The 17,727-nt window shown below is 44.3% G+C and overlaps 1 protein-coding gene across 1 annotated transcript; it reads right to left on the bottom strand.

The window, feature by feature from the left end:
• Window positions 1-6,512: 6,512 nt before the first annotated feature.
• Window positions 6,513-11,915, bottom strand: metrn (meteorin, glial cell differentiation regulator). The gene is made up of 4 exons (XM_068582456.1): window positions 11,620-11,915; window positions 10,517-10,950; window positions 8,983-9,042; window positions 6,513-8,343 (listed from the first exon to the last, which is right to left on the bottom strand). The coding sequence occupies exons 1-4, from the start codon at window positions 11,724-11,726 to the stop codon at window positions 8,030-8,032; spliced, it is 915 nt and encodes a 304-aa protein (XP_068438557.1). The 5' UTR covers window positions 11,727-11,915; the 3' UTR covers window positions 6,513-8,029.
• Window positions 11,916-17,727: the final 5,812 nt, after the last annotated feature.

The raw sequence follows: 17,727 nt of genomic DNA, 5'->3' as shown, positions 1-17,727 counted from the left end.
TTACAGTAAGGGTGAGAAAGACAGGGGAGGGAGGCAGCGTGATGAGCGAGAGCGAGTGAGAATGAGGCTGAGTGTCAGTGAGGGAAGGAGAGAGGGACAGACCCTCTGTTTTCCCACACTCTGCTGGTTCCCACAGCGGACCTGGCTAATCCCTGTCTTAATTGGGGGAGAATTCCAGCGCACATGTTCCCCTGCAATGAGCGTAGAGCGAAGGCAGAGAAAGGCTCAGGAGCTTCTGTCACATCAGACAGCCCACAGCGGCTGGGCTGATGCACAATGTGTGAGTGCACTTTGTTGGAATATCAACATGCCGCCTGACTGTCAGCACGTCTGGTGCATAAATGGCTTCACAAGTTTCTGTGTTTCTTTTTCTTTTCACTCGATCCGACGAGATCAAGTGCTCCTCGCAGCAGTGCGTTCGCAGCGGCGTTTCGTGCCACAGGAGTAGTGTGTTTCTTAATTAAGATTCTTTTTCTCCAATGTTGAAAGGGAAAAAGCAACCTTAAAAACTCTAGCGCTGGTTAAAGGTCAGTTTACTCAAAATGCAAAAGTGGTTACAGTTTCTTAAGTCTGCTCACGAGTGGCATAAAATACCAGTTATTGCAGGTTAAACCCAAACTGTTGCCACGTCTGAAAAGATGTTTGGACTCTCTTGGATGGTGCAAGACCAAAAGAGTCCAAAACTATCAGTTAACTGTCTCCCAATTTAAAACTAGACTGCTAAATCTCAAATGATTGATCTCATCAAGTATTACGCACTGGGAAAGCTGTCACAGATGACAGGGGAATAGATAGAAGTATATACATTTTCTGTTCCACTCCTGAGGAAGCTCATGTGGGTCTACAAAAGAAAACAAACACTCTGTGGCCCCATTCATCGTAAATGGAGGAGCTGCAGACTTTTAAGTTTGCTACTTACATTTTTGGTTTTGGGCTTTGAGAGAGAGTAACTCATGCTCATGAATATGGATTGAACTCAACTTGGCCGTAGAAAAAACATTGGGAGTTTTTATTTAGCTTGTGGTCGCCTTTATGACTTTTCCAGAGCAGTTTTGAAGTAGTTTGAAATAGTTTCTTTGAGCTAAATGAAAATGTTTCCGTCAACAGCTGCCTCAATAGACTCAAATGCAATGAAGCTCCACATGTTGGGACTTTGGATCAATATAGTTACTTTGCAGGCCGGGTATCTTTCTCATCTTCCCATTTCCTGATCTTTAATGATCAGCAATAACATCACTACTTTTCTCTAGAGATGATTCAGCTGAATCCTGGGAAATGTAGGAAATCATTCATATATGTAAAGTTAGAGGCTGGAGAGAAACAGCACTACAAATGTAACACACAGTAACATGTTCTTCTTCACATGATTTATTTTTTCTTTAATAGGAGCAAATTAACAAGCTATTCAATATCATTGGGTATTGCACAACGCAGGCGTGTCTGTTGACACATCTTGCCTTCAAGCTGTGTTTTGCAGAAGAGAAATGGAAGGAGATACTAGTAACATAACAAAACCGATGTGAGTGGCAGTTTCGTTCCTGCCTCCCTCTTTCCATAAACAATTTGAACAATAGGCACAGTGCAATATATCCCTGAGTAGGTAACCCAAGACTACTTCTCTGTGGAGCACGATAACAGGCCAGAAAATGAGTGCAAAAGGGGGAGGCGGTTTAGCAGGATTTGATGGGAGAAACACAGAGGCAGGTAGGAGGAGAAGAACTGAACCGATCGGCCGTGGAGGTTTCTCCGCTTTGTGTGGACAATCAGATAATCCTCGTGGTTAATTGGCAGGGTTGGAGAGCCCTTCCAGAGACAGGTGTGCTTCCTTGTAGTGAGCAGACTTTCAGTCTGGGGTTAAGTATCTCGATGGCTGACATCGGTGGCATAAGGAACTTAGACAGAAAATATAGTTTATCGATGAGGATTTTCTACAGGAAAGGATCATATTTTACAACTTTTGGTCCAGACTGAAAATGTCTCAACAAGTATTGGACGGATTGCGGTGACATTTTGTCCTGATGTTTAGAGGATGAATCCTACCTTGAGTGATCCCTTGACTTTTCTGATAGATTCGTCATGATGTTCATATTTTTGTTTTTTAATCTCTTGTTTTTACAGCTATTGGATGAATTGCCATACAATTTGCTTCAAGCATTACGGATTGTAATCAATCGAAATCCTTTCATTCGTAATCAGGTAAAAAGTTATATTTGTCCATTAAACCCGAAACGCCTACAAAATAAAGCTTCTGCTTTACTTGTGTGACCAGCTAATGGACAAATCAACTAACATGTTGAACTACAGTGGTTGACTTGGGAAACATACCTGTTAAACATCCACATCCATCTGTCCATCCATCTATGTTCTGTTTCCCCTCATCCAGCCTCACCGAATGTCTCTAAGTAGCCTTATTAGAGTATGATGTCAGGTTTTAGAGGTTTTTGTGGTCGCACCCCCTGCAGGCGACGTCAGCATCAGGATACGGTGAGGTGATGGCAGCTGTATTCAGCTCAGACGGAGGGGTAGCGAGCGGGCCTTCATTGGAGGGGGTTGCAATTCATTCTCTCGGTCTTTCCTTACAATACTTTTTTTTTGGCGGGAAAGCGCCGCAGACGCTTCTTTGGCCCAACTTTCTTTGCGGGACCCCCTCCCTGAGAAAAGTGTCGCCAGCCTCCACACTCATACACCATGTCCACCCTGTCTCGATTGATTTTCAGTGCGCATTTTTTGGAAGGGATTACAGCCATCTGCAGGCTCTTGAGGAACAAAGGGGACCCTCCGCTCTCCTCCCTTCAGTACTTCAGAGGGATAACATGGCCAGATAAACATGCTCTTGCACTACTCTACACTTGTTCTCTCGTCTGCCTTGACCTCTCAACCCAGCCAAACTGCCCACTCAACTTTAAAGCCGGCCCCGTTATTCGCCGCTATTCTCCCTCTGCTCCGTGAATGGAGGCTACTCGTCAGTTTTGCAAATGGCTCATTGCAGAAAGACTCATTTGAGTCCGTGACTTCAGTGAGAGTTCTGCCATTAAACTCGTTGTTTTGGTGCAGCAGGCTTGCTGGCCTGATGATACGACGTGGCTTTGGCGAGTTAACGTGTTCTCAGACGGGAACATTCACAGTTTCCATTTGGGAATCATCCCTCCCAGCTGTACGAGGGCGTTATGGGAACCAAAATAATTATCAGCTGGGAATCTGGGATGCCAAAGTGTGGTCATGGACTTCAGGCTCATGTTCAGCTGGTGCTGAGGACGCACAGCCACTGAGTCACAGGTGGAAAGACAACTCGGCCTAATGTTGGGTTGCAGTGGGTTGGATTACCATTATGGCAAAGTCATTTGTTTGTGTGGAAAATAATAATGAAATCCACAGCTGTTTATTCATCACTACTGACTAATATAGTTTATGTGGAAGCTGTGCTTCATGTGTGTGGCATCCCCTGTTTTGAATCCAAAACAGCAGCTGTGGACCAAGCTGTGGGAACGATGGGATGATGAAGCCATGAAAAGACAGATTCAGTAGAGAGAGGTCCAGGTGAAGGACAATGTGAATAGCTGTGTTATTCAATTCAATTTATGTTATTATGTACAGGCCAAAATCACAAATGTAGTATAGATATGTACAGAAGGGGAGGGAGAAGAGGAGCTCAGTCCCCCGGCAGACTGACAGTGGAGCCTGATAACTGGAGCCTCCGGCTTCCATCCTACTTTTTACTTTCTATAAAGTTTTTCCCCACAATGTTTTTTCCAGAGTTACTATTATTTTCCTCTTACGGAGTAATATTTCATCATATTGGAGCATAATTACTAGCCAGTAGAGTGCGAGTAAATATTCAGAATAAAATGTATTGGAGTGAAACAGCGTGACCATGGCCTCTACGGTTCCTTAAGTTCCATTTCCAGGAAACCTCTCGCTACGCTGGACCGAGCTGATGGTTTATGGGAAGACTAGACTTGAAGTTCTGTAAAAATTCTAGAATATAATTAGATTAAATTCTAGAATAGAATCAGATTCAATTGATTCTAATTCTATGAAGAATTCTATATAGAACCAGATTCAATTCTAGTAAATTATCATCATAGAGTTAAATATAAACACTAAATAGAGTTAACAATACTCTGAATTATTAACTCCGAGACAAGAGTAGATTATACTCTATTTAGACTGTTTTTTTTAGTACACAAGCTGCAGCATTTTGGATCAACTGGAGATATCCGAGAGACATATGAGAGCCGTCTGATCATAAGGAATTGTCTAGAAGTAACACATGCATCAACATATTCTTCAGCCTCGCGTTGAGACAAGATGTGCCTGATTAGTGCAATGTTACGGAGGTTACGTAGTGAGAGCGATCCGGCTATGAAGATGAGATTACTTAAACAATGTTAGAGAATTGTCATGTTTTGTAAAGAAAACGAAAGCAAATTGACTGATGTTCCTTCGTAAAAAATTGTAATTCTGCAGAATTTGTATCACTTGTATCTATTTAAGCTGAAATAACTGAGGAGAAGAAAACATGCTGGTTGACACAAACATTTCAACAGATTCTTGACCTTATGAGCAGCTTTGAAATTTGGACTTTAATTCCTCAATGACTGTGCAAACGCCATCAACTATGGAATATCATGTGATAAACGCACCTTGTGTGGTGATCGTGTCAACTGCTGTTTCCAGGGTTAAGATTATATTCAATATTCTAGTAAAACTCTTCAAACAGCTCCACATATTGCAAATAAAAATGCAATGTATCACAGTGTTGGTCTGTTTGCAGTTCTTATTTGTGAGTCTTCGTATAGTTCCTGCTGCAAACAGGACTTGTGTGCTGAGCGGGCTGTTTTTGGTGCTGGACTACGAGGGAGTGTCCAGGAGCACTTTGCCCCTGTCTGTGCTCTCATCTCTGGAGCTTTGTCTCCAGCCACTTCCCTCAAACTCCCCCAGGGGCTGACGGAAGTCCACACCCTGCCACTCTCTGTCTCCCTTTACATCGGATTCCCCTTTCCTGAGTGCTTCCCGCTTTGCCGTGTCCATTTTACTCAACAACACCTCTGGACAGAATGAAGAGAACAGAGGGGTGGACGGGGGAGGAAGGTGTATTGTGTTTCTGCAGCCAACAAATAAAAATAAACACAAATGAAGCGGTGTGTCCAATCATCAATGGTGCGCAAGTAAGAATAAACAAGTAAGACGGAAAGGAAGACATTTTGGATTGTTCTCTTCCCAAGATGTATTTGAATTGTGCACTGTGCATATATTTAAACTATTATTTAACAAGTGCAAAACTAAACTGTGCCACTGTGTCGTTGGGGCCACAGTGACATGATTACAGCAGTTTTCGGGGTTCAAGCTGGGGTCACAAAGAAGTTATAACAATGCAGGAAGTTGAGCTTTGTCAAAATGTCACATGATGTATTGGTGGAGTATAATTTGAGTGCTCTTTGTTTAGGCTTATCAGCCCTGCAGCCCGGTGGAGGTGTGTGTGTGTGTGTGTGTGTGTGTTTGCAGGGGCCCCCAGCTATGGGATGTTTTAAAGGAGCACTGAGGCAGTAAATAGTTGGAGAGGTTGGAGGTTCTTTCACATGAACTACTGGTGCGGTGGCAAACCAGTGTCAGGGTGTCTATGAGAGATAGTTTACCAGACATGGAAGGCATGTCCAACTTTTGTGAATTTTGATCCCATATAACCTAGACACCATGTAAATTCCCCAGCTGCTCTTTTTCTAATCGGATTAACTGTGTGCAGTAATTCAGAGATTTTACTGAGGTGTGCGCATGTCGATGCAGAATTTAGCAAGGAGGAGAAACAGGTGGTGAATTTATCAGAGCAGATCAGCCATACGGGTGTTTCGTATTATCCCATGCAACTCCTCGTCCGTGAGAGCTGAAAATGTGTAACAGCGTTGGTCGGCGACGCTGTAGATAAAATCCAAGTTGACTTAGGAATCACACTGTTCCAAGCTCGAGGCACATGTCTTCCGTGAAGGGGAAAGGAGATTTGGTTTTATTGTGTCCTACACACACACGGTCCGGATGACACGAGCGACTGCGTGGCACCTCGGCTCAGCCGAGTCTGCCACGCCGCTCCCTTTAATGGCAATTTATTGCTTCCTGAATCCTGAAAATGGGAGAGCGAGAACAACAGAATTCCAAACGCCGCGTTCTACCTCCTTCCCCGTCCAAACGCCCTCAGGGTCCTGAACACTCCTTAAATCTCTCCGCCTTTCAGGCCTCTCGCTCTCTCAGGCTTGCCGTTTGTTCTGAGCTTTCAGAGATCTGATTCATGGATACTTGAAGTGACTTATGTCTGAGAAAGGTTTGCCATGCTCGAAACCTTTGGAGCCAAATACTATGGCGTAGGTTAAACTGTCTTGATGTGTTAGGTGAAAGGGTTAGAGGACCGAGAAGTGAATGATCCAGCTGCATAATGTCTGGGGAGCATGAAAGGCCCGAAGAAAGAGTTCAAAGTGAATATATATCAGAAAGGCTTACAGAAGAGTGTTTTCTCACAGTATATTTTAATGACACAGACAAACACAAATATAATCCACATTACAATGTTTTTTTTATACAGACTTATTTGATACTGTGGTTTCTAGAATTTCTTATCAACATATTTACATTCTCATTGTTATTAACATGAATGTACATACAAAATAAATGGCAAAAATGGCAGCGTACACATTTCAGATATACTTCAAGATAAGATACTTCAGCATATTACGGTGATTTGGTATGAACACCTCCCCTTGTTGATACAGTGCACATTAGATAACAGATTTTAACACTGGATGCATATCTTTGCGTTTCTCTTGAGCGAGCCATCGTCCAGTGTAATCCAGCAGCAACTGGTGAGAGGATTTCTTGACCCATATCCCCCTTTTTATATATCGTAACAGCACTGGACTCATGATGTTATAAATGACTGTTGTTGACAGTTTTATGAACATTAGTGATTATATACAGTTGCTTATCTTGTGTGATAATATGAGACAACATCAGCAGAGAGTGACTTGGAAGCAATACAATTTATAACCACTTTGGCAACAACGCTGCAATTCCACTATTGCATATTTCCAGATAATTCTTTTTAATAATCAAATGTGGTCCAATTAGTTCAGTTTTTTTTTTTGAAATATTGCAAGGCTACTCAAATGTACTGTAATACAGGCCTCCTGAAAACCTGCGTCTCCGAACAGAAGCAAAATCTCAGTTGGCTCGCATGTGAAAGTGCTCTCAGCACTATTTGAGCTACAAAAGCTTCTCAGCCAGCCTTAGTGTCACTCCTGTACGCGCTCACGATGTCTGTACATATATTAAATTCATAATTGCTCCGCTATGCTACATATAGTTGCTTTTTATTTGGTTTCCAGTGCTTGCAGCATCACACTTTCCAGATCAGTCCCTTTCCGTTATCAGTGCAAATATATAGATATTTTTACATTTCATTTTGTGAAAAGTTCATTTTTTTTTAATAATCTCTTTAATAATAGTAACACTGAGGATGAGCTCAGTACAGGGGAAATAACTTCCCCGTGACCTGACGTTCACTGAACAAACAGGTGCCTTCATCGCGTCCTCACTGGAAGCTTTCGACAGAACTTTTAATAAATGTTCCTGAGTTTCAAAGCAGTGACTCTCAACAGGCCACAATTAATGACTTGACTTAATTTCTCCCGAATGGAAAGCTTTTCAATAGATTTTCTCTGAACCTGCATAATGGCATCACCGAGTGAAAAAACTGTCCAATACCAAATGCGTATAATCTTCATTTAAACCGTGTCCCTCATGTCACAACTCCACCAGGTTCTTTCAGACCCGGTGACCGCATATTGCACTGAAATGGTGTTGGGAAAAGTCCATTTCACTCCTCAGGCCTTTGGGAAGTTGTTGGTGGCGCCATGGCGGCGTCGGCCTCCAGGTGGACACCATGGCTTCTTCCAAAACATGGAACAGGGCTGAGTTTGGCCTGGCTTTCAGTGCGGCCTCCACTCCGAGTGGTACGAGACGAGCTGCTGCCGGGTCTTCTAACTCAGTCGACGGGCAGTTCACAGGGTATCTGCTGGGCGGCTTTGGCTATAGTGTAAGCCTGCTGGAAGTCCTTGTAGCGGGGCGCGCAGCCCAGCCAGGCCTCCCCGAAGTGGACCCGACCAGTGAAGAGAAAGCTGCCGGGTCCCGGCTTGACGCCACACTGCAGCAGAGTCCTGACCTCACCCCGTCTGATCAGGCGGCTGTTGCCAGTGAACAGGGCGTACTTCTGACGAAACACTCGGGTGGCGCTGACCTTGATCACCGCTGCTCTGAGGGTATCGTCCTCTACCACTGATCGGATGTTACCTCGCACAACTGTGGAACAACATGACGTTGAGGTTAAAGTCTTCAAAAAGGGGTTTTTGTGAACATAGAAAGTGTTTCGCTGTATTTTTGGGGTGTTGCTCGTTATGTAGTCTTATTGTAGCGAGTTGGGGGATTCTTTGTTGACCACCAACTGATGCTAAAAGCCGTACGAAGGCCCACGCCTGCTCACTAATCCTTCTGACTTTGTTGCCAGCTGAACTTCTCCTCAGTGCCATTACAGCTCAATCAGAAGCCTGCAGATTAGTGCACTGCTCTTCTGCTGGGGGGATGTCAGGATTAGTCCTACCTCCAGTAGGGGTGTGTGTGTGTTTGTGTGTGTGTGTTGGGGGTTGCAGAGAGCTGCTGTTTGACCTCTAACCTTTGCACTTTTGAGAGGAGAGAACTTGGAGGCACCGCAGTGCTCTGCCTTTGAACCGATTGGACACATTTTTAGATCCTGACAAGAAATCCTCAAGTCTTAAGGTTTTGCTGCCAGGTCTATTTTTGGGGTCTGGTTTAATTGGTTAATCTGGGCTGAATTAGAGGGCTGGATTTCTGACTGACAATGACATTTCATTCCTTTTTTTTGTTGTTGTTGTTGTTGTTGTTGTTTTTTGTGTTAGCCACTTGTTGGTTGAGGTAACTTACCAAAGTCACTGGTGCAAACAGCCATCAGAATCTCAGTGTTGTTGCAGGGTCTGCAGGCCTCTGGAGAGACAACAAGTGGAGGAAAGAGGGAGTCAGCTTGTGACCTCACTTAGCGCTCTTAACTGCTAGAGCACACATAGTAATACATCATGTGCATTAGTATACATATATTGTATACTAATTAGATTTCAGAATCTGAGTATATTATACTTAGATTCTGGAAATTAAAGACTCTATTTCCAGTTCATGCACAGGAATGTGCCGAGGAGAGACGAAGCACTGCGTTTTAACAGACAGCTGCTACTTTTACAGTTGGCAGAGGAGCAGCAGTGGAGCTTTAAGGTGCGAGGCTCTTCCACCCCAGACGATTTAAAGGCCAGATGAAACTTCCCCCCCTAAATCCTTTCAGGGTGTCTACAGTCACACCTCATCAAAGCCTGCTAGACAGGGGCCAAGGAGAAGGAGGGGGGGTGGACTTCAAAGATTTTTTTAAAGGCGCAGATTCACACTTTCCACAAAATACTCTCCTTTTTTTTTTTTTTTTTTAGATTTTTTGGAGTGAAAACTGAAGGAAAAAAAAGCAGTGCACTTTACTCAAAGTTATAACAGGATTTGGAGAAAAAAAATCAAACCGGCAGAACTCTGTCTGTCTGCATGAACTGAACTGTGGGTAGAAAAAAAAAAGTCCTGGCATTTTTTAAAGTTCTCCTTGTGGTTCTTTGGAGGCCCCTTGCCCACCCCGCACATTCTCCTCCTTAGTGAAAACCACTTGATAAATGAGATTCCTTCCTCTCTAGTCCACAGCAAACCCCCCTCGCCTAATCAGAGTGTGTGTGTGTGTGTGCGTGTGTGTGTGTGTGTGTGTGGGAGGCAGCGAGATGTCTAGGGGGGAGTATACTCCTACAGACAAGTCTCGCTACAGAGAGGCAGCTCAACAAAAGAGAGGAGCATCTCAGCTGGGCAGAGGCCTCCCTGTCGCCTAGGCGACGGCAGTAATCCCAGAATACTCATGCGGCACCCATTCAAAGGGCTCTGGACTCTGGAGAAAGCCCCACATACTGTGCTTTTGTCCCCCTCCTCCCCACTCCACGGCTCCCCTTCTCCTACTCCAAACCAGCACGCCTCTGGGGAAAGTTTGGCCACTTCCTCCCTCTCTGCACTCTGCAGCCCGCAGAGCCCCGCAATGCTTTATGAATCATCCGCAGGGAGGGTTTCATGGAGTGGAATATCATAACTGGTGGGTTGAAACCGTGCATCCCCCAAAACCTTTCAGGAAGGAAGGAAAATAACTTTCACCACACTTTGGTGGGTTTTGTTTCTGACGCTGGGAATTAAGTTTCTGTTGCAAGAAGCGACTCCAAAAGTTCTTCGGCGCTCCCTCTGCTCCCTAATTCATGAACTCGGAACGACACATTAAAGCCACATTAAAGCCACATTAAAGCCACATTAAAGCCACATTTAATAGCGGCTCCTCATCTGACCTCGAGTAGCCGCGCTCAAACCAACATGGCCGACTCACGCCTCGCTGACTCACCTTCGCTGCTGATGGGGTTGGTGTCCAGTGACAGGCGAGCGGTCCAGTCCCCTCTCAGCTCATACCGAAAGGAGGCGATCCTCCTGCTGATGTCCTGGTGAGGCGTGGCTTGCAGGAAGAGAGCCACCCTTTCCCCGGGCAGCCGGCTGAAGCAGCGCACCCTCGGCGGGGGAGAGGACTCCAGGCGGTCCCCGACCAGGAGCTCCAGGACCCCGTCGCGCTCCAGGTAGAGCTGGGCTCCGTGGAACTGCTCGGAAGGCTTGACGCAGGCCGTGATGAGGCCCGAGCTGCTGCCGCCGGGCCCCACCGCCACGGAGGGCAGACGGGGTGACAGGGTGAGGCGCAGGGCCCCTTTGGGATACAACCAGTCCAGTGTGCCCTCAGAGCAGTGGAGGGAGATCTGCTCCACGCTGCCCTGCTGCTGCGATAAACCACTGTAAGGAGGAAGAAGACAAGGTTATACGAAGGTTCACATATTATTTTCACAGGGAAGAGTCCCGAACGTCAGCATCACCGGTGGACGCATTCCTGCACAACTCACTGCAGGATGGACTGAGCTGGTTTGCACGTGAGCCATGCAAACAGGCAACTTAAACCAAACATGTTTCTAACAAACACTTAGAAACAGAAGAGGACATGAAAAGAGGATAAGAAGGAAGTAGAACTAAGACAGAGGCTACGACTCAAGAGAAGGCACCACCTACTGTCACCATGTGGTACCAGAGGCCAGTCTTGGCATCTTAAAGGGCCAAACTTTATAAAAACTGAAAGTCCTCTGCAGGTATTTTCGCAATATATCCTCAGTTCTACTACTTTAACAAATGCAAGCATCACATGCTTTCTCTCCCTCCAAGTCTCAGCATTAATCCGTCAGTCTCCTGTCTGTCTGGACCCCCCATGCCCACTGCAGACAGCCCGGAGGCGCGATCGCAGCGGAGCATTGGAAACATTTTCACTGCAAGTCTCAACATGTTGCTTTGGAGCAGACGTTGTCCTTTACAGGCGACACACCTGTAGCATCTCTGTGCGGCGTTTCTGGATCACATCTTTTCTTATTCGACCGAAGGCAGATAAGGCACACATTAAAATGTGAAAGTACTTGCCTGCCTCTCCAGCTGCACTGGTCTTCAGAATAGCTTGAACAAGACGCGTCAAAAATGGCGAAAAGTAAAATCCAAATTGCGTTAATCCAAACCCCGGAACCAGGCATTTTCAACAGTGAAGGATGCAAAGTGAAAAAGAGAAAAAGGAAGAAAGAGCGAACACGTTCCAACGCAAATAAAATCCCTCTATAAAACAAACCTGCCTCTGCCTCTGATGACCTCCATAGTCTAGTATCCTCTTATCCTGAAACGTGAGATAAGAGACTACTGCTAAACTTTCTACTCTCTCCTCTCAACTCTCCGGGATGCTGAGCGTCAGGGCGACGCAGGGCTGCGGAGTTATTCAGCCTCGGAAAAACTTCGCGGACCAATCAGAGTCCGAGCAGTGAAACTTTAAACCACTCACACAGGGGCGGGGGAGGGGGGAGGGGAGAGAGAGGGGGGAGTGTGGGGGGGCGTCTGCCCTGCAGAATAAGTAACATGCAGCCAAGTTTCAATTCACTATTGTGTTTGGCACGTCTGCATAAAAAATACTAATTACCTAATAGGCCGAGTGAATTAAACGAAAACTTTTCATTTTTTTAATTAAAAAATCTATATATATTTACAATACTGGAATTGGTTTAATCTGTTTCATTATGCCATTTACCATTTTTACGATTTTTTGGATTTGTGAAGCGTTTTGTAACTTGAAAAGTGCTTTATAGATATTATCAACGTGGACAATTATTTTTAGCATAATTTTATTTAAAGATCAACCTACAGATATGTTTTAAGAAAATTACTTTGTGTTGAACATTTGGGCCTGATATATATATATATATATATATATATATATATATATATATATATATATATATATATATATATATATATATATATATATATTCTGCCAAAGAAAACAAGTTTAGGTAACTAAATTCAAAATATAGTTTCAAAACTTTAACTACTGGACACAAGATGTCTCCTACGTTGCTGTTAGGTCCATGTTTACTACACGTTCACTGAGGCTTTGCGTTGCTTTAAGTTGCCTATTGGACCACGATTGGCATGCAAACTAGTTGTGATGTCAAAACATCACACACACGGATTAAACTCATGTTTGAAGGGAACACGGAGAACCTTTCCCTTCCTCAGCAGATTCGTGTCATTTCATCTCTCTCATTCCTGTGAAGCTCACACATCAAAGTGAAACTACAATGAGCTCAACACATTTCTGGAGACTTGGAGTACATCATAAAATACTTTATGATGCGTAGAAATGGTAGTTTTCATGCGTCCATGTCAAGTCATGGTCATTAGACGTAAATAAACACAAAGAAAAGCCTTGTTGTAATCCTCATAATGAATAAGAAATTGTTCATAACAAAGCTTTTCATGGATTTGATCAGTAGCGTTCTTCATGTGCTTCATTCTGCAACATCTTATTTTCCAACAACGCTGGCCATTTCAAAGACATTTCAAAGATTGATTTGAACTATGTTACCCTCGCGAGACGAACTCCAATGAAAACGAGGCGACAGAAAGCCCCGGTCACAGCTCAGAAGCGCTAACCTGATTTTCAGACTCACCATATATGATGGTGATGATGATGAAGATTTTGCCTCCGCTGGTTGTCGTGCCCTCTGCCTTTTACCCCGCTGGGCTTTTCTTTCATGTTGCGGTATTTATAACCAAATCAAATATTCTTTTGTGTTAGCACTGCCATCCATCTCCCCGAGCCAGTGACTTTCCATGTACGTGTGTGTGTTATTGCATGTGTGCGTGTGTGTGCGTGTGTGTGTGTGTGTGCGTGATGAAAGTCTAGGCCCCTCTGATGGAGTTATGACAAGCCTTTAGACCGACACAATGGCACATGTGCAGAAATCCAGCTGCTTTATTGTCTGCAGCAGGACGGAGCTTTGTTTTCTGCAGAGCGTTTCAAAGCAGCAGAGTTTAAAGTGCAGAGCGACAGGGGGCGAGCCAGTTAAAGAGAAAAATGAATACATTAGTGCCTAAACTTAGTTATGGACATCACAAATGTCTTCACATCCACGTGTGCACAGTATTCAGACGCGGACAGTCAGTTTTACACACTTTGTCAAACACATCAGTGTGCATGCATTCCTGCACGTGTCCATTAAAACAATAGCACTCACACGCTTTGTGACCCTGGTATGACCTGAGCCGCAGTCTCATGCCGCCGGGATTATATTTAACGCTTTCATGTGGCGTGTGTGAATAACTCTCTGAAGGGCACATAAGGATCTTACAGTTCAAACATACCATTAAACTCACTTGATGTGGTTATCAACGGTTTTGTTTTATGACAATGTGGGATTTAGCTCCTCGTTACTGAGAGTTTTCCTCACCACATATGTCATGGTGTATGGGATGGAGAATTAGAAAAGAAGTATGTAAAACAACATTAGTGCATACACAGAGGAAAGTAATGCATGCTAGATTTTTATCTCAAAGTAATGCACTTCCTCTTGCAGGGAGTTAGATTAGAAACAGCTCGCTGGCTCTGGAAGAGTCTCTAACTCAAGGCCATCTGAGTGTGTGTGAACCATCAGACCTGGTTGCTTCCAGTCTGGGTCCAGAACAAAGCCATCTTTCACCCTAATGAATCACTTTCTGCTCGTCCTCATGCTAGAACCACTGAACCGGATTCTCGCAGAGTTTTCTCTCTCTGTGTGTCCATCGTGTTCTCACCGGCCTGCAAATGAGGGCGTCTTCAAACAGTGGTGCTGTACGCATACGAGGGTTTGCATGCACCTGTTACTGCTGTGTCTATTTACCTGGAATACAGTATTCCTCTCATCTGTGTGTGCCTGCAAGCACGGGGAGGATTTGGTGACATGGTGGTGTCACTGGCATTTACTGGGCCATGACATGGTGTGTAACTTTAGTCTCGCTGTCTCAGACTTAGAGGCTCTTTTAAAACACGCTACGTCTTCTACATACGGGATAATGTGTGTGTATGTGTGTGTAAGAGCAATATGGACATATTGAATGTGCTTTTTTGTGTGTGAAGAGGATTCATCATATGTTTCAGTTAGGAGTCAGAAATGTACATTAGGTTGCATAAGAAACCTTAAGGAACACTTCTTCAATTTTTTTACCGGATTGCCTGTTTTGAATTTCACACTTTTGTCTCCGTAACAAAAGTTCAACATTGCTGACATAGAACCCAAACCCTCGAGCAGGATCAAAGCCTCACACAGTATTAGTCTATTGTCATAAGAGACAACCCATCTTTATATAACATGTGCAGAGAGGAGGGTCTACTATTCTGAAAGTGTGGAGCAGCGGCCGCATGCTGTGCCCGCGCTGAAACACCAATACGACGACCTGATCCGAGTTGAGAAGTTGAGATGTCCCCGTTCCCAGACTTTTCAGCAGCTTCCCATGGCACCTCGGTGCTAATCCGGTTGAACTGACATCGCCGCTGTTTGTTTTCCTGCACAGAGTCATATATCTGCTGGTAATGAGATCTAAGACCGTGTCAGGATACTCTGACAATCAGCCTACGTTCAGAGAGCCGGAACATGTGCCCTTCCCGCCACAGGATTGTGCTGCGTCTTGTGTTTTGTCATGGCTATAGGTTTGTCATGGGAAAGGATGTAGAAGTGAGGAATCAGGGTTACGTATGCGGTTTTATTTTAGATTGTTGTTGAGGTAAATGAGGAGAACCGTATTATCCTGAATATCCTGCCGGAGTCACATATTCAAACATACACTAGCTGGATGAGTGTATTTAGTTATCAAGCTGAAAAGTACATACTTGGATTCTTTCTGTGCGTAACATGTAGTAAAAAGTATGCAGATTTTGTCCCTGTGACGCCTGTTAATCGGTTTTCACTTTATTTATTTTCAAAGAGAAGCTGTAACCTGGCATGCTTTTGTAAAAGGATAAAATGTGCATATTTTGTACAGCAAATCCAAGTTCTACTTTAGCTGTTAGTGAGATTAAATAGTGACGTGTTTCATTGTAGGAACGAGGCTGTTTTCATCAATGGACTTCTGATTGTGTCGTATTGTGATGAGTCGGTGGGATCGGTGGAGTTGACGTTTTCCCACCTCTCCATGCAGGTGAGGGACTCCTGGTCTGCGGTCGTCAGAGTCGAATGGCGACCAGAGGCCGTGAGAGGAACCGATGCGAGGAGGAGCTCGGAAAAACTTGTGCTGATATTTACGCTGCGAGCCCCCATGAGAGCCTCGTGTGAAAACTGACACCTGCTCTCTCATTGCACTTTCTCAGGATCCTGATTGTGTGTGTGTTTGTTTGTATGACAGTACATTTCTCTTTGTGCCTCTCATCTCGGTTTATGTGACCGTGTTTGACTCTCTCTCTCTTTGTGTGTGTGTGTGTGTGTGTGTGTGTGTGTGTGTGTTAGTGTAAAGTCCAGTGGGAAACTGAATTCAAGAGGGCCCTATACCAGATAAACAGTGTCAGAGAGGGTTGATAGCAAACGCAGCTGGAGACACCCTGAGAATGCTCTCTAATGCTTTTATAAACATGTAATAGATCACTTCGCTTCCCTGTCTCAATTCTCTAATATTCACAAGAGACTCACAACTCTCTCTCCTACACAAATGTTCTTGTATTCGTTTCTTGTACTTGTTTAATCTCGTTCATCATCTGGGGTTGGGTCTCTAAATCATCTTTTAAAAGTACTTTGAAGATGTTTATTTTATTTATAGCACAACACACGGTAGCGATCCACTTTTTGCATTCAGTAGCTCCAAATATAACCTAATTATAGTGTCCGGGGTCAGAGGTCACAGCTGGGTGACCTGGGGGCTTATCATTAGCAAACTGAGTAAAAAGGCTGCAGGTGTCTATTGGACCTTTCCATCTATTGAGCCCAAAGTAATGAAGTTCTAACACTCTTGGAATTAGTTTTTTAGCGCCACCTTTTTGTTTTTTAGACCTTTGTACTTTTCAACACTTCAAACTTAGTGCTGAATAGATATTTTTACATTAAACAAAACAGAATTACCAATACTGACAAGGAAATCTATTATTTCTCCCCCGGTTTGCATGCCCCTAAACGGAAGTCTGATTCAACAGTGAAATTGTTTAGCAATGCAAATTGTGTTGATTAAGACCGCAGCTTCAGTTCAATACTGTAATACCTCTGCTAACTTGTTCAGGTACTTCTGCATACATTTATCTTCCCATCAAGCTTTTCTCTCTCTCTTTCGTTCACTTGTGTCAAACTATTTTCTTACATTTAGATTTGAATAATCTAACGTTAGGGTCATGACGTTCACAGTTTTCTAAATAGTTTTCCTCCCAAAGTGCTGTTGTTTGGAGAAAAAAAAAGATGATCCGTGCCTAACAATGATTGTACCCTTATCTTTACAAAGAGGTTCGATCCAGTCCGTTAGTGTAAGCACACACTGATAGTGTCATTGAAGTGACTTCACACAGGGACAGTGTCAATACTGCAGCCAACCTTGATGTCCGTTGCGTTCTCACATTCCTCACTGCTCAAAAGCACACAAGGGAATAATTTAGCTGGAGGGTAAACAGGCCAGACTCTTTTTAAGTGGTTCTTCACACAAAGTTTCCAGTGCTAACTCAAGAGGATTTGACAGTCGGGGCTTTATCACGGGCAGCCGGCCGGGATGAGAAAAACGGCAAATGAAAACACGTCGCAGTCGCCTCAGAATGCACAGGAAGTTTCCTTCGGTACGTGAGGTTTGAGGGTAAATTTAGACTACAAAAGCATCTGCCCTCAGCACCGCAACCTTTGAATGAGGCGGGCATGTGTCTCTGTCCCTTAAAGATGCTGCATCCCCTCATTAGAGCATGGATGTGTGTGGGTGAGCTTGTCATGATTGCCTGCCATTTACTTGCAAAATCAGGTTTGTGAATGGTATGGCCTGTCCTGTTTTTGGAGGGAAACCCACTTCAGTCGTCCGCCTTTGGAGGACAACATCTCCAGACCCTTTCACTTCACATTTATGACTCTCATTAGCTGCAATTAACAGAGCATCTCCCAGTCCCACTCTTTAAAATCCAGATTAGACTATTGTTATCAGCAGCCCAGTGGTGCTATAGCGATGCCTCCGGCCTGGCGAGTGTGAGAGGCAGTGTTGTTGGAGCGCAGCTGGGGG

The sequence above is a fragment of the Clinocottus analis genome, unplaced genomic scaffold (genome assembly GCF_023055335.1).
Source record: "Clinocottus analis isolate CAN_PGR_092001 unplaced genomic scaffold, fCliAna1.0.p SCAF_19, whole genome shotgun sequence".
Classification (NCBI taxonomy): Eukaryota; Metazoa; Chordata; class Actinopteri; order Perciformes; family Cottidae; genus Clinocottus; species Clinocottus analis.
The sequence above is the reverse complement of the archived record's forward strand: the minus strand, read 5'-3'. Positions and strand labels throughout refer to the sequence as shown.

Bases quoted from the DNA above. Each gene is read 5' to 3' on its own strand.
- metrn (XM_068582456.1), bottom strand. From the start codon at position 11,726: ATGCCTGGTTCCGGGGTTTGGATTAACGCAATTTGGATTTTACTTTTC. The intron at 10,951-11,619 runs GCAAGTACTTTC...TCCTCCTTACAG, and splicing joins CAGTGCAGCTGGAGAGGCAG to TGGTTTATCGCAGCAGCAGG. The intron at 8,344-8,982 runs GTAAGTTACCTC...GTTGTTCCACAG, and splicing joins TGTTTGCACCAGTGACTTTG to TTGTGCGAGGTAACATCCGA.